The sequence below is a fragment of the Rhizopus delemar genome, genomic scaffold (assembly GCF_000149305.1).
Source record: "Rhizopus delemar RA 99-880 supercont3.15 genomic scaffold, whole genome shotgun sequence".
Lineage (NCBI taxonomy): Eukaryota > Fungi > Mucoromycota > Mucoromycetes > Mucorales > Rhizopodaceae > Rhizopus > Rhizopus delemar.
In genome coordinates, this window is record NW_027137841.1 from 35,803 (window position 1) to 52,190 (window position 16,388).

Sequence of the window (16,388 nt, forward strand, 5' to 3'; positions counted from 1 at the left end):
ACAATAAAGCTTTAAAATTCATTATGCTTAAATTAATAGAAGCTTTTTATAAAGAAAAAGGCAATCTATTCATCATAGTACAATAATTGAAGTATTTCATTAATGGTTAGGTATAGCCAAATTATATAAAAGATGAAAAACATTACAATATTTTAACAGTTCACTGGTACACTTGTGTTTTTGTCTGGCATAAGCGTTTATTGCTGACATTTAATGATAAGTAATTTATATAACCCAGAAAGCAAAGCTTTAAATCACAATCATTTAACTTGAAAATACTGTTTATACAATTTCTACATACAAAGGGAGCTTTACGCTATATCATATAATTTCCTTTTGCTCCAAATTAAGTATGTGATAAATGCATCACAAATCTACTAAAAAAAAAGACAGCTGTTTTCGCGTCACACTTACATTTATATTCCGCTAAGTTACGGTATTTTGAGTAACGTTTTTTTTTAACTTTTTTTTTTTTTCTGTTACAACTAATTCTTGTCAGTTGGCTGTGTATATATTAATATATTGTAATATCCCTAAAAAAACAGAAAAGAACGAAGAAAAAAAATAGAATAATCCTTCTCTATAATCTATTGTTTGCTTGTCCTTTTTCTTTGTTAATATTTGATAAACCATGTTCATATGAGAGTCAGGTCTTCCAGGATCATTGAAGTCAAAGGCAAGCACGTCCAATAGAAGATAATGAAAGACAACAAGAGCCAATTTATACCCATGAAGGGTTGGTTAAAGAGGAATTAGACGATCCAGGGACACCCCGGGGTCAAGGACATAAAGTCTTATTTTCCTCCTTCCCTTTTGGAAGAAAAAGATACCAAACAAGCATAGATAGGTAAATCAAATGTTGTAAAAAGAAACCCATTCGATTACTGAAAATAAATATAAAGGTTTATTCTACCTTCTCAAGGACGCAATTTAACCAAAGAATTTGACGATTCAATAAGGAAGCCAACAGAAGTAGTAGAACAAAAAGAATCAAAGAGAATCACAGCTTATTTTCGTGCAGAAGTATTGGATGATCCGAACGCTGCAGATGAATTTGTTTCAAATACAGAAAGTATACACGGAAGAACATTACAACCAACAAGGGACAATAATAATAATAATAATAATAATAATAACGATCATTTTGCATCCTCATCTTCAATATCATCACTTCATAGTAATAGTAATAGTATCAATAGTAGTAACAACAGCTCATTTTCCAATCCATTTGAATTAATTGTAGAAACATCTACAGCAACTACGATGCCAACAACAGCACCAATAGCAACATCAGTCATAATAACGCCAACATCAACATGTGTAAATATGTTTGAATCACCCATCGCATCAAGATTTCAGACATCGCCTATAAGTGAAGCAGGTCGTCGTATATTACTCTCTAATGATTATAAAAGACGCTTTCCTTCTTCACCTATCAAAGTATTGGATGCGCCTGATTTACATGACGACTTTTATTTAAACCTAGTTGATTGGGGTCATAATGATTGTTTAGCGGTTGGATTAGGATCCGTTGTTTATTTGTGGAATGCGAATACGAGTAAGGTCACTCAGTTGTGTAGCTTGCCAACATCAGAACTCATCACCTCCGTCAATTGGTCCTCTGTGGGTCATTATCTGGCCATTGGTACAAAAGAAGGACGCGTTTTACTTTTTGATGCAGTTAGTTCAGAAAAGATACGTACCTGGACAACACATAAATCCAGAGTGAGTAGTTTAGCTTGGGCATCAAATATACTTAGTAGTGGAGGAAGAGACCATGCAATTTACCATCATGACGTTCGATCCAATGAAGCTTATTTTAGAAGACTAACAGGACACACGCATGAAATATGTGGATTAAAATGGAACTCAGATGGTAGTGCACTTGCCTCGGGAGGGAATGATAATAACTTGATGATTTGGGATTCACATGAAAACATCATTTTGCATCGATTCACTCAGCATACGGCAGCCATCAAGGCTGTTAGTTGGAGTCCGCATAAGCGAGGTGTCTTGGTGAGTGGTGGGGGTACAGCGGATAAGACGATTAAACAATGGAATACAATAACGGGTAACCTGATATCCTCTCATGACACTGGCTCACAAGTATGTAACCTGATTTGGTCCAAAAAGACTGATGAGATTATATCAAGTCACGGCTATGCAAATCCACTTGTGAGTGAATCAAATCAAGTTCATATTTGGAAAGCAGATAAAATGGAAAAAGTTGGTACACTCTCTGGTCATCAATCGCGTGTGTTATACATGTCTATGAGTTATGATGGAAGCACACTTGTTACTGGTGCTGCTGATGAAACACTCATGTTTTGGGATCTGTTTTCTGATGATGAATACCTAAAGCATGAACCAGAAGAAAAAGTTGTTTGTTTGAGATAATCATTGTAAAACTAAAGCAAAAACAAAAACAAAAAAAATGCCACTCATTTATATACCCTATTTCTTTCGCGTTCTTTTTCTCTCTCTCTTTGAATTATTATTTCATTATAAAAAATAAATAGCTTCTTTATGAATGACTTCTATGAAGGTATTGTGTGTATTACAAAATTGTAAAGTGTACATTATTATACACTATATCTAATAAAATATATTACATTTTCAACTCTTTTCCTTCTTTTCCTTTTTGCTCTTCTTTTCTTTTTTGCTCTTCTTTTCCTTCTTTTCCTTCTTCTCCTTTTTTTCCTTTTTTTCCTTCTTGTCTTTCTTTTGCTTTTTAGACTTCTTGTCTTTTGTTTCTTCTTCAGAATATTTTCGTTTTTTGGTATCAATTAATGCGTCTTCTTCTTCCTTGGAGATGACATAGTCTTGCATCACTCTCTTAAATTTACCCGTCTGATCAACCAAGCCTCTTCCACCCTTTCTTGCCGTACGTCCTTCACATGCTGCAAATAACTCAGCATCAGTGACCTTGATTGAGTAATCCTTCAATTCATCATCTTCATCGTTCTCTGAGCTGTTTCCTTCCTTGGGTGTTGAGGTGGCACTCTTGACAAATGTATTATAAAGTGAAGCATTTGCTAACCTTTGTGCAATACTTCCGTGAACATCCTTGACACTGTCCATCAAATTACGTTCCTCTGCCACAGCATTCATTGTACCCACTGGTTTCTTTTCCTCTTCTACTGATTTTCCAGTGGGACGCTGTGTAGAGATAATACCAGTTGTCGATCGACGATCTTTGGCCTTCACTTTTGTAGCTACCTTCACTTCACCTTTTGTTTCGTCCTTTTCGACTGTGACTGAGCTAGCGCTCTTATTGTATAAATGGTCCCACCAAGCAAATTCCCACTGTCCTTGGTTAACACCCACACCCTTCTTGTCGTTCTTGACAGAAACGCTAATATGTTTAGCACTTCCGTGCTTATTTTTACCGAGACCTTCACCTCTTTAATATCAATGTAAGACTCTTGTTGGTTAATAACAATATCTTCTTCCACTTACTTGGACCAGCCAAACTTTTCTAGTTGAGATTGTGCAAATGAGCCTTGCCACTTTTCCATCGATCAAAGATATTAAATAAAATTAAAAAAAAAGTTTTTCTTTTTCAATAAAATTGACAAGCAAAAAAAAAAAAAAAATTTTCTGCCAATAAAAATGCAAACTCCTTTAGGTATATACAAAGGACTACAAATTCTTGATTGACAGCCAATTATCGCAGGAAAAAAAAAATTGAAATGAAGTAGAATATCTAATTATCTAAATTGATAACAAAGCACTGTAAACTCGAATTTCTCTTTCAAAAATTCGTTTTTTTTTTTTATATATAAAGATTAGAAGAGACGATATTACAACCCATCTAAAAAACTCAAAATAGAGTATGATAATTCCATCATGAATGAATAATTGTAGAACGACTACTGGAAAAGTACACAGGATAATTTCAACCTTACATGTCCAAGCTATAAAAGAAAATTAGTGAATACTATATTATGTGCTACATTGAGACTCATATATCCTTTTTCTCTCTCTCTTTTACATGATTTCATCTTATTTTCATAGAAAGAAGATGATAAGCTTTTGTTATAAAAGTATTTGTATGAATTAAAGTATGTTTTTATTAAGAAAAAGAATTAAGATGATTATTAACATTCTGGTGGAATGTTTGTTTGGTTAGATGTATTATTAGTGCTGTAGTTGCATGCAGGCAAATCTGGACGTAGCATGATGGATCCATCACTTGCTGTTTGTACGCCTTTTTGATTATTAAAATAACTATTCCATTCATCAATATCAAACGACATTGGAACTTCCCAAAATGCTGTAGCATTTGGATCAAATGATTCCTGTTGTTGTAGTGGAATTCTATAGGTATTATGTGTTTCTTCAGAGGATGGATTACTATCATGTAGAGATGTGTTGGTACTTCCGCTACTATTGTCCACATAATACTTTTCTTCCATTTGCTCTAAACCAATCTCAGGTGAATTGGGAACAGCGATCGACATATCTGGTTTATGCTGTTTGTTTTGTTGAGAGCGTGTATAACTTTCGTCAACACATTCCAAATCAATATCTCGCAGCCCGGCCAGCGCGCCCAAGATATTACAGTGTCTAGCAGAGGTAATCCAGGTCTTTTCGACTTCATCCATTGCACGCATGATTTTATTGATACTAATCTTGGCTTCAAATGCAAACATAGAATCAGACGAGGATGCATTATAGATAAAGATGATACCAGCTGTAAACATAAAGAACAAAGAATAATTATTCACATTTGTCAATCTAGAGTCGATCAGTAGCGATTCGGTAATGTCCAAGATCTTGTTGGCAGCAAAAGTACAAATGGATGCTGAAGGAAATACAGAAGACGAAACGGTCTTTGCAGGACCAGGAATGAAAGGTCGGTGAGTGAGTATGAGGGTTGTATAGAATGCCATGTGCAATTGACATAATTCTAATGTGGGTGCAGGTGCTTGCTCGTTAAGTCGAGTATTGGGTGGTCTATATTGTAAGTTGGGTGGTAGCTTAGCCATCCATTTATTCAACTTTTTATCTAGCACTGACACTATACTGTCTGGTGTTGGCATCAATGACAAGTGTTTTCTACCTTTGACCATATAAAGATCACGAATGACTTCTCCTAATATTTCACAAATCTTGATCAAATAGTGAAAATTTTCCATAACACGAGGAACACGATGTACATCGTCTTCATCACTTTCTGAAGGATAAGGTGTGTCATAATCTCTATCGTCAATCATTGGAGATCTTCCATGCATAGCACAAGCCAGTCTATCGATAACAAAACAGCTATAGAATAAGCGTTTTCGTTCTTCTTTTTCTGCTTCTGTTATATTCCAACCATCACAATTACGATGAAGACCTAAATTTTGTGACATTCTGATAGCCTATCAATAAAGATTAATATGAATAGGATGTGTCTAAAAAATGAATTACCATGCCACTGTAGAGCCAGCCTCTTGTTGTTTTTAAAGCACCATTTTGATGACTACTCATCAATAGCAAAGATTGTACAGTGTATAACTTGAAGCTATCCCATTCCAAATCAAGTAACAATCGTGCTCTCTCAAAGAACACGTCTCCAGCTGTTTCAGGTTTTGAAAGATCTGCTCTAACACGGGGATCAGAGGATACACGAGAAGCGACTGCATAGATGGCATTTAATAAAAGATGTGGTACTTGATTCTTATTCCATGATTGCATAAATGACTTTTTGTGAACGATAGGTAAAAGAACATAGAAATTGTTAAAGTACAAATCAAGCAAATGTTCGCTTAAATCCTTTGGTGGCATTTCGAATGGATCTACGATGAGCGAAGATGAAGATGAGGATTGACTCTGTCGGCGTTTTTTTGAATTGAAATGCAATAGTTTATCTTGCAGGTTTTTATTGGCTCTCAACATGTAAAAGCCAGATGTTTTGCCATAGTAACGCAACTGTCCACTTTCATCAATATTGTCTGAATTATTAGCATCGTCGTTATTATTCAATTCGTCAGGTTTGGTAAAAGACAAAGGGCTGTCATCATTCAAGTCTTGTTTAATCATCAGCCGTTCGTCCTCTTCTGATAATGTTTCTCTACGCATTGGTCTTGGTCTAACTAATTCACCATAAGCTGTTTCTAGTGGTGCATTTAATTCAGCAAGTATGGCTTGCGAACGAGGGTCGTCTTCTTGAACAATACTTCCAAGTAATGCTTCCAATCTATGCAATCTGCCTTCAATAGCTTCAATGTATCCTTTAGGTGGTCCTCTCTATGTAAAATAATGTATTAATATGAACAGTAGATTTTCATATCTGGCGTTTATCTTCATACTTTTTTGGTTGATTCTTTATAGGAACACTGAATTCCGAGCGAAATGCAATTAGTGCAAAGTGGTGAAGTACCATCGCATTTTACTTTCTTTTTGCGACATTGTTCACTGATAAGAAAAGTCAATAGTCATTTAATATAAGTTATTAATTCTTATATTACCAAGCCTTGCTCACACGCTGTCTTTTATGTTCAGCATGTTCAGTCATGTTTTTTTAATGTAAGTGGGGGAAAGAAAAAGAAGGAAAAAAAAAAACTGTGTTTTAAAAAAGATAACTTTATTCTCCCCCACAAATATCGGAGTTAGAGATGGTACATCTTAGGCACAACAAGTTTCACTTTTTTTTTTACAAAGATGGAGTTGAGTACCCTAATTAGAAATGAGGAAGTACAATTTGCTTCATTTTATGAATTATGTCACCAAAAATGGATTCTTTATAAAAGTTAGAAAAGACATATTTTTTTTTCTCAGATATTTTTGACAAACTGTGCCCCATGCGCATTTTTTCATCTTGATTATCCTGTTTAAGAAGTAATCAATTTAGAAGGAGGCATTATTTTTTTTTCTCATGCTTTACTAAATTAGAATTCTATCAATTCCACAGAGATTTTATGAGAACAGTTTAAATACTCCTTTATCGTCAGTAATTTAGTTTATAGTCCAATACCGCTATACTAAAAACCAGAACAGTTTATATAAAAGAGTTTCTTCCATCAATGAATCAGAATTTTTTTTTAAAAAAAAAAAAAAAAAAAATGGCTTCCAAGTAAAGGACAAATAATAGCTTTAATAATACCAGTTAAATCTTCTTTTTCGACTTGAATAAAAACGTCCCTATTCATCCTATTTTAAAGTGAATACACAGTAAAGATATAGCAAGTATTGCGTGCTGCATGATTTTTTATCTACTGCGGAGATTGTTTATAGGCCCCAGACTAATGACTCACTGTCCATGCAGGCTACTGAATACACTTTAAGAGAACGAGGGGGAAGATAACGGGTCTATATGCTATTATATATAGAATTGTGTAAAGAGCTACGGATGAAATACTAGATATCATTATTCGATTATAAGCAATACAGATCGCTGTCTCAACTGAGCTTATTTTTACTAATAAATGTTTCAATCTGATTTGTAAGCATGGTTAACATTTAAGCGCTTTATGTTCATATTTTGCATGATGATATGAAAAACAATTATGCTAAAATTAGAGGAAATGAATTTGTAGTGGAATACCAACGCTAGTATCAGATACTTTTTTTTTTCTTCCTTTATTTACATGAGTACGTAAAAGAGATCCAATGCACTAAGAAGGTGATGCATAGGTTTTTATTATATACCTTATAAGGTTAAAAGAATAATTCTTAAAAACAAGAATTAAGTTGTCAAGTTCAGGAACATCAATCAAATGAATAATACAGTTTCCTAAATTTTATTTTTTATTTCTCCCGTTGTCGGATTTAGTCATCAGTGATGCCTTTATTCATTACTCTCTTATTTGATCTCGGTCCAGCCTATGTCAGACGATATAATCCAGGGCTCATTCCAAGTCATTCGTTTCTCTTCTTTTTTTTTTTACTTACTTGATCCATTATAGGTGTCAGCTATTGGGGGGGGATTGTTTTCATACAAGTATCAAAATGTCAGCCATTCAATATACACTCGACTTAACTTACACTTTTCTACGTAAAAGGAAAAAAAATAAATAAAAAAGGACAATATGAAACATTTTATTATTGAAAGAAAATAATAGAGTATAAAAATGGTTGACATATCAGAATGACTATCTTCTATCCTTCAAATAACTCCAGGCGTATTTAACATTTTAGTCTCAACATTCAACTATAAAATATCATAGACTATTACACTAAGTCCTATTGAGTCCAATATATATTATACTGCGGCAGAGGCAGCAAAATACCTTCAATCCAAACAATAGAGATGATCATTTGAATTCTTTATTAACAAAGCTCATGTCACAGTATTCAAAGCATATATACACATATAAAATACACATATTCAACGATTTTTTTTTCCTTGTATACATTTACACAGTCATTTCAACTCCTTTTATTTAAAATACAAGAAACTTAAGCCTTGTTAGCGGCCTATCATAACGCAAGTTAATATTTTGTGGTTTTATACGATCCTTGTGATTACCTTTTGGAATCTAAATCTAGGAGGAGGAAGACGGTTGCGACGGTCGACAGCAGAACGAACACGGACAACACGGGCGTGAATAGCACAAGAGATACAGTAGTGAAGCTTAACATACAACTTGGGAATAGCATATTCCTCATAGATGGAGGCTTCTTGAAGATCACGAACAGCAGCAGTTTTTACCATGTTACGGATAGTGAAACGCTTGATGGCCTTGTCCTTGGGAACGCAACGGTAGCAGTTGATACAACGAACAAACTTGGTGTGGCCACGTCCGTGCTTGTTACGTCCGTTATTTCTTCTTTTACAGGTCTATGAATAGTTTGAATTTAACTTTAATGTCTCATTGAAAAAAAAAAAAAAAAAAAAAAAAAAAAAGAAAGTGTGAAATGAAAAAAGGTTCAATTGCATTTTCCCCTATCCATGGTGGCAAGTTAATCATCAACATGTTGTATCTTTTGCTGAACCATCCATTATCTTATTCCATCCATCCATTATAATTCTATATCCATCAAAAGCAAACTGAACCCATTTCATTTCGTCTCCCTCTCTCTCTTTTTTTTTTTTGTTGTATCTGTCAACTTACCATACTGTTTTATTAGAGAAAGGGAAACTTCCTGGTGGATTTGATAATCCATTTTCACAATTCGAAATATTCGGAAATTGAATTTTTTTTTTATTCAAAAATACAAATGAAAAAAGGGGAATAACGTCTAAGTAGCAATTTAATGTTTGCCTTCATGTTTTCTCTTTGCGATAGTTAATAATTCGTTAAATTCACCAGAACGAATACACATTTGGTTGAAAATACCACCTTCTTTGGTCATTAATGTATAAGGTGTATCATATTCCATCACTTTTCCATGATCCAATACTAAAATACGATCATAATCTGCAACTGTACGAATACGATGAGCAATACAGAGCAAAGCAGAATCAGAGAATTCTGTTCGAATTGTTTCTTGGATTTTGTGATCTGTATCAAAATCAACAGAAGATGTGGCTTCATCTAAAATAATAAGGGATGATTTCTTAACAAGGGCACGAGCCAAGGCAATCAACTGTCTTTGGCCTTGAGACCAATTGGATCCATTTTCAGTAACAGGTGAATCAAGTGAGATTTGATTTTCTCCTTGTTGATTTTCATCGTCAATTAGATGAGCACGCTTCAAGGAAGCCCAGAGTTCGACATCATCATGCTGACCGAATGGATCGAGGTTACTGCGAAGTGTGCCTGAGAAAAGGACAGGGTCTTGAGGGATGATGGTAAGACGAGAACGAAGGACGTTGAGACCAATCTTGTGAATATCAACGCCATCAATATAAATCGCACCACTTGTAGGTTCCATGAAACGGAAGAGAGAAAGAGCCAGGGTGGATTTACCAGAGCCCGTACGACCCACGATACCAATCTTTTCACGAGGGTTGACCTTGAAGGAGACCTGACGAAGGACTGGTGGATTCTCAGGTGCGTATTGCATGACTAAATCCTTGACTTCGACACTACCATTCTCTGGCCAGTGAGGACCCGGTGCAGTTTCGGGAATCTCCGTAGGTGGTTCTTCTTCAACATCAAGATATTCATGAACTCGCTCAATCGCATTCATATTCATTTCGTTCATGGCATAATTACGAACAACCCACAGGACGTGATGTGTAAAAGTAAGTGAGTAACTGAGGGAAAGACCGGCTAATCCAGGATCAATCCAATCTCGTGCCAACACAAGTACAAAACCTGTACAGAAGCCAACAAAGGCGCCGAGAACATCCACACGACAATGGAGCCATCGGTTGGTGGCCCACATCCAGATAAACGGTCTGTTGTTGCTATCAATCTTTGCATAGTTTTCATTAATAAATCTTTGCTGACTACCAAAGGCACGGATGGTGGTAACACCAGCAACACTTTCATTGAATTGCACATAGATAGGACTGCGAGAGACAGAGTTAAGACGTTTCATATCGCGTGATGTTTCCAAATAGTAGGAACCAATCATACAGAATAGACCAGCGATAACTACACCAGGAATAAGGAAGGTAGGAGTGACACAAGATACCAAAATGACGACACATAAAGTGGCAACCATAGAATAAATCAAGAAAGAAAGTGAAGGACCTACTTCTTGATCGATGGTGGCCAAATCAGACGAAAATCGATTCACGATACGGCCCAAAGGTGTAGTGTCATAAAAGCGAACCTTGGCTCGCAGGATACGATCCAATAATTGTTTATGAATACGACGTGAAGCATTCAAGGTACCAGTGAAAAGGATAAATACACGAAGAGAGTTCATGACCATAGCAATCATACCAATGACAAAGTAAATGCCTAAATAATAAGTAACATCTACAGATTCTTCCGGTTGAAGAGCTTCAAATGCTACTTGAGCAGTAGGTTGAACATAAAAGTTCAAAAGACTTGCGCCTTGACCAGATGTAGAGATGGGATGGCCAGAAAAGACATTGGCAGAAACAGCAGCAGTTGCATTAGAAACAGGTTCTTGCTTTCCATATGCAGCAGACCATACTTTAATCCAGTAATCTTGACCAAGTACTGTAGCTTGAGCAACACAGAATAAAAGAAGTAGAATGACCCAAAAGAAATAACCACCAGAGGCATTAATATAAGTTTTATAAACAACCATTGGTACACCACCTTCAGCACGAACTTCATCTTGAGTGAGCTTACCACCATCTTTAGCAGTCGCCTTCTTATTCACTGTCTTAGGAACAGTAGGAATAGGGCCATCCACAGCGCTCTCTTCCAAACCTTCAGTTTTTTCTTCCTCTGCATTCGAAAGCTCTTCACCAAGCACACCAGATTTCAATACCTGTTTGGGTGTTCCTGCACCAGCGACTTCACCATCCTTGAGAGCAACTACATAAGCAGCACCGTTCAAGCAAAGACCGACATGATGCGTGACCAAGATCACGGTACGATCCTTCATCAAATCACCTGACAGACAGTGTTCGTACAAATGCTTGGCAGTATGAGCGTCAACAGCACTAAGACAATCATCCAATATGACTGTTGTTGCCTGAGAATAGACTGCACGTGCGATAGCCACACGCTGTTTCTGTCCACCACTCAAGGTGATGCCCTTTTCACCCACTTCAGTCGCATCTCCAAATTCAAGTATCTCTAAATCACGCGTCAAGGCGGTCATGTACAGCACATTCTCATAACGTTCTTCATCAAAAGGCAATCCAAAGAGAATATTGTCACGAATACTGCAGTTTTGCAACCAAGCGGTTTGAGCAACATAGGCAATACCAGAGACAGCACCGCCCAAGGGGCTTGATCTGTTAGGGACAATACGGGGAAGGATAGCTTGACCGGACAGACGATAGGTTTCACCCAACAAACTGGCCAGTAAAGTGGTCTTGCCGGATCCAGTAGGACCACACACGATCGACAATTTTCCAACGGGGAAAGAAAGGTTGAGGTTCTTGATCGCAGGTTTGCAGACACCCTCTGTAGGCTTACTCTCCCAGCTAAAGGTAGCATCATTAACAAATCCAATCATGGTACCATTCGCATCGTTTTCATTCACCGGATCAACTTCATCCTCATCCAAAAAGTTTTCGATACGCTTCACAGAGACATTCGCCTGAAGGGTCAAGGAGATCATCATAGGGAACTCATCAAGAGCACCACGGAAGGTATTGAAGAGAGCCAAGGCAGTGAAGGCAACCGAGGCATTCAAGCTATTGGATTCGGTGTAGACATAAAACACAGTGACCATGATAGCAATAGGGATAACAAACCATGCGTTCAAGATCCACATAAACATCATCAAACGTGAACGAATAGCGCTCAGCTCATCATCTCTCGCCTTAATAATACGCTTCTTGAATTCACTTTCCCAAGCAAAAAACTTGACAATACGAATGGCAGACAACAGCTCGTTCATGAGCTTCAGTCGCTTGTCGGTGGCAGACATGACAGATTCATGAAGTTTTTCAAAGCGTCGACTGATGTAATAAGTAATCGGCTGACAAAGCACCATGACAAGGACACCCCAAAGGGCAGCATTACCCAAAAGTTTGTATAAACTGCAGATACTGATAATAATCTGGATAGGATAAGAGTAAATGTAAAAGATGTAGGCAGAGATTTCTGCCACTTTTTGAGCATCGACCGAAAGCAAGTTGTTCACATTACTCTTCTTTTCATCAACAACTCCAGTCGAATCTTCTTCGGCATTACTTTGGTCACGACGACGTAAAGATTTTGAAAATACCTCACCGATAACAATGGACTGAATGCGAATACCAAGCACACGACCGATGTAAAGACCCTGTTGGAGGAAAAGGGATTGAGCCGAATTGGTAACAAATAAGCCAAGGACATAAAAGAAGGCGGTTGATACAGGTTCACCATGAGGGTTTTCAATGTAGGTAATGATCTTGTTCAAAAAGAAGGGAGGACCAAACAAGAGGATACACCAGGAAACACAATAAAGAAGTTGAATGAAAAGAGGAATTTTAAAAGTACGAAGTAGGGTTGAGACGATACTCTTGGATTTCTTGTGTTCTCTAAAATTGGATAAAGCATGTTTGGCACGATTGTCGGATGGTAATTCAACCAGATCATCATCGTTCAAGGTACGGCGATATCCTTCCTTCATCATCACATTCACCCAACTAAACATGAATTTGGAGTAAAGTGAAGCCCAGTTCTCGGTAGACAAGACACGACCCTATTTAGACAATAAGTAAAGATATTAACCATTTCTCTTTTCTTCTTTACTGATTCTGTAATGATAGGTTTTGAAGGAGCATTTCTAGTTTCGTTGATAATCAAAACAATCAAGACAAAGCTAATCAAAGTTGTCCAGACTGAAAGTTTATATCCCAAGACGGACTCGTATTCTAATTTCAAAACATAAAAAGATCTTGTGTTGACACAACCAATCAAGAAATCAGCAGCATAGAGTATATTGAGATGATTACAAATAGTATTTGCTAATGGACTGTAATTTGCAGAAAGATAGATATTTATAATTGAAAGAATAAATCCATAAATCTAAAATCATACATACTTTGTTAACCAGCCCATCTTCTTTACATCCATTTCTTGTACTTACCCAGAAAGCAGCATGAGCCATATAAGCTATTGTTATCTCTAGTTCTGATCCTTCATTCTCTCCTGATCTGTACTTGCCCTGATGAATCTTGTGGAGAGCGAAAAGGTAAAGAACGAATTGAATAAAAGAGAAAAGGAATCGAGACAGGTTGAATAATGACCAACGATTAGAACTGATGGGTATATCCATAGTAACAGTATCATCAGATGCGCTATCTGGTCTAATAGCTGAACCATAATTGTTTGTGGTAGGCAAATGAGAACTCTTTAAAAGTGGCTCATAACCTCGGTTTTTAGATTTATAATATTTGATTGAAGCAAATAGGATGCCAATCATCGACCCAGCAAGAAAGGTGATAGGAACTAGTCCATCAATCACTCTGCATAATAAAAAAGTTAAAATTTTTTAGCCCAATTCCCTTCTTTAGCTTACAATTCTCTAAAACAAGGAGCAAAATCATTGTCTATCCATGGTTGCTATATGTAAATAATAAGTTATTGTTTTATGTTTCAAGCAAGGAAAAAGGAAGAAGAATGCTTACAGATAAACCACAATTTAGCATTGTGTCTATTAGTAATAAAGAGAGAAGAAAAGAATTTTAAAAAAAAAAAATTTAGATTGAATTATTTATCTCAGCGAACCGATACTCATTGATATTCCAAAATGGTTTGTAATTTCTTTTTCTGGAATATCTTTTTCATTTTTTTTTTTTTTTTTACTGCCGCTATTCGGACAAAAAGATAGAGTTTAATTCTTGTTTAACATCAAGAACATCAATGAGGATCTGCTTAAACCAAAATCATGATCATTCGCCATTTGTGTTACTTGACTGCGGCGAAAAAGGGACACGTAAGCTCTTGAGTAATTCATATACTATCCTCTTGATTACGTGAAATGACAATGCTTTTGATAATTCTTGCTGAAAATTCAAAAAAAATTTATCTAATTAACTTTATGTTTCTTTTTTCTATTGTTCAATATATTTTAGGACATTTGTGTTATGATAAATAACTGCGGTACAAAAAAAAAAAAAAAAAAAAAAAAAAAAAAAAAAAGTAAACTTTATATGAAACATGTGGATGAAAATAGGTCAATTGATACCGTGTATTTTCTATATCAAATCATACTTGCTATCTTTTACTGAGCAAAACATTATAAAGAATTATATAATTCAATGCTTTATGAAGTGTTACTATTAAATGATTGATCTGCCTTGTGTACATAAACAACACTACTGTGATACCAAATAAAGCCCTATTGTTTCCTTGTGTTATTCAGTCATAATTTCTCATTTGCTTAGGGGAGAGTAGAGTAAGCTGTAGTCACTATCTGTTTTAATGCTTTAATTAAAAAAAAGGTTTTAAAATATATTCTTAAAGGTATTGTTTTATCAATAAATTGATCTTATAAGCATGTATTCTCAATTTTCTATTATTACATGTGAATCATAAGACATTGCTGATAAATCTATTTTTTTTTTTTTTCTTTTTTCCCTATTCGCTTCATACATGACTCATACAAACAATTCTAAGGCACAAAGTTAAATGACATGATTTTTAGTTATGTTCTATGATACACGATTGGACTCAATTCGAAAAAATGAATATCAATTGACAAGTTTATTAACTAAGAATAAAAAAATAAAAGCAATTGAAGCTTATAGTATAACAGAGATAAAGAGAAAGATTTATTTGTATTCCGTTGATTGTAAAGTCAATGTTACCTCTCGTCTAATACTTTCTTATTATAAAATCATTATTGTATGTCTTAAAGCCAGAGTGAACATATGACATTCTTTGGCCCACTGATCTTTTCAGCGTACTTTGAGTGTTTACAATACTCGACAAATCTACTACAGCAACCATCAACACAAATCCTTTTGGAAATAATATCAACACATCTAGCTGCTTCTGTAATATCAATCCCTGGCTTTGTTTGTTCAAACTTGGTAAAGTAAATTGCAGCTAAATGAAGATAATCTCTTTTTAAATGGTATACATCTATGCCAATAGACCTTGCAAGTTCAGCAATGAATAAAATGGCATGCATATTAAATGCCAAATAATGAAAAGGTTGTGCCCTTTTTGATTCCAGTGGTTGATTTCCAGTCTTTTTATCAATCTGCTCTGGCAAGCTTTTTTCAAAAAACTCCTTGATATAATTGGTAAGCTGTAAGGATGATGGATACAAAAAATGCTGAACAGAAATAACATGAGCCATGTACCATGTGTGAATATTGTTTTTCGCTTTTGAAGCTTGATCAGCCACTGGACTTTCTATGAGCCATTGAGAATAACAAGAAAACCAATGGATGATATGTTGACTAATTGCATGATAACCTGGGAATAAATATAAAACAGGCAAAACATTTACAACTCTACATAAACTATAAATAAATAAATAAAAAAGAAAGATCCTTTGAGTACTTTATAATAAAAAGAAGGATTAACTTGATTACGCTCTGGCACTAACAATGCCTTCACCACGCCCTGTCTTTGTTGTATTTTGAGAGCCTCTAATAAATTGTGCATAAGTTAAATTGGGGTTCATACGTGTTTTTTCGTTTATAAAAAAGATTTCTAATAATGATATTGCATATTCGGCATATTTATCTTTCTTAAAGAAATAATAACCAAGACATAGATACATTATGTTTTCAGCAAATGATTCTAATTGCTGTTGATCTTTTACAATTCCAATATCTATTTGTATTTTTTTAATATATAAAATTCTTTCTTTTTTAATGAATTAACCTGGATTTCTTTTTCCATCCTTTCTAATATATCTAGTATCTTCATTTGAAGGATTTTCCTATCCGTTAAACATAAGAAAATAAGTACTTT

At 35.4% G+C, this 16,388-nt stretch overlaps 6 protein-coding genes across 6 annotated transcripts; 1 reads left to right on the forward strand and 5 right to left on the reverse strand.

Moving 5' to 3' along the window:
* Positions 1-1,326: 1,326 nt before the first annotated feature.
* RO3G_14814 (uncharacterized protein) lies at positions 1,327-2,397 on the forward strand (the record flags this gene model as incomplete). Its single annotated transcript, XM_067669398.1, has 1 exon — positions 1,327-2,397. One exon carries the CDS (start codon positions 1,327-1,329, stop codon positions 2,395-2,397), a length of 1,071 nt encoding a protein of 356 aa, XP_067525499.1.
* Positions 2,398-2,782: 385 nt separating this feature from the next.
* RO3G_14815 (uncharacterized protein) lies at positions 2,783-3,518 on the reverse strand (the record flags this gene model as incomplete). The annotated part of the gene is made up of 3 exons (XM_067669399.1): positions 2,783-2,805; positions 2,847-3,403; positions 3,460-3,518. The coding sequence occupies 3 exons, from the start codon at positions 3,516-3,518 to the stop codon at positions 2,783-2,785; spliced, it is 639 nt and encodes a 212-aa protein (XP_067525500.1).
* Positions 3,519-4,100: 582 nt separating this feature from the next.
* Positions 4,101-6,502, reverse strand: RO3G_14816 (uncharacterized protein; the record flags this gene model as incomplete). The annotated part of the gene is made up of 4 exons (XM_067669400.1): positions 4,101-5,366; positions 5,416-6,234; positions 6,381-6,402; positions 6,456-6,502. The coding sequence occupies 4 exons, from the start codon at positions 6,500-6,502 to the stop codon at positions 4,101-4,103; spliced, it is 2,154 nt and encodes a 717-aa protein (XP_067525501.1).
* A 1,883-nt stretch (positions 6,503-8,385) lies between these two features.
* On the reverse strand, positions 8,386-8,641 carry RO3G_14817 (40S ribosomal eS26 domain-containing protein; the record flags this gene model as incomplete). The annotated part of the gene is made up of 2 exons (XM_067669401.1): positions 8,386-8,403; positions 8,456-8,641. The coding sequence occupies 2 exons, from the start codon at positions 8,639-8,641 to the stop codon at positions 8,386-8,388; spliced, it is 204 nt and encodes a 67-aa protein (XP_067525502.1).
* Positions 8,642-9,180: 539 nt separating this feature from the next.
* On the reverse strand, positions 9,181-14,107 carry RO3G_14818 (uncharacterized protein; the record flags this gene model as incomplete). The annotated part of the gene is made up of 5 exons (XM_067669402.1): positions 9,181-13,158; positions 13,209-13,484; positions 13,546-13,924; positions 13,978-14,021; positions 14,087-14,107. The coding sequence occupies 5 exons, from the start codon at positions 14,105-14,107 to the stop codon at positions 9,181-9,183; spliced, it is 4,698 nt and encodes a 1,565-aa protein (XP_067525503.1).
* Positions 14,108-15,312: 1,205 nt separating this feature from the next.
* Positions 15,313-16,194, reverse strand: RO3G_14819 (uncharacterized protein; the record flags this gene model as incomplete). Its single annotated transcript, XM_067669403.1, has 2 exons — positions 15,313-15,931; positions 16,004-16,194. The coding sequence occupies 2 exons, from the start codon at positions 16,192-16,194 to the stop codon at positions 15,313-15,315; spliced, it is 810 nt and encodes a 269-aa protein (XP_067525504.1).
* Between the last annotated feature and the right edge of the window lie 194 nt (positions 16,195-16,388).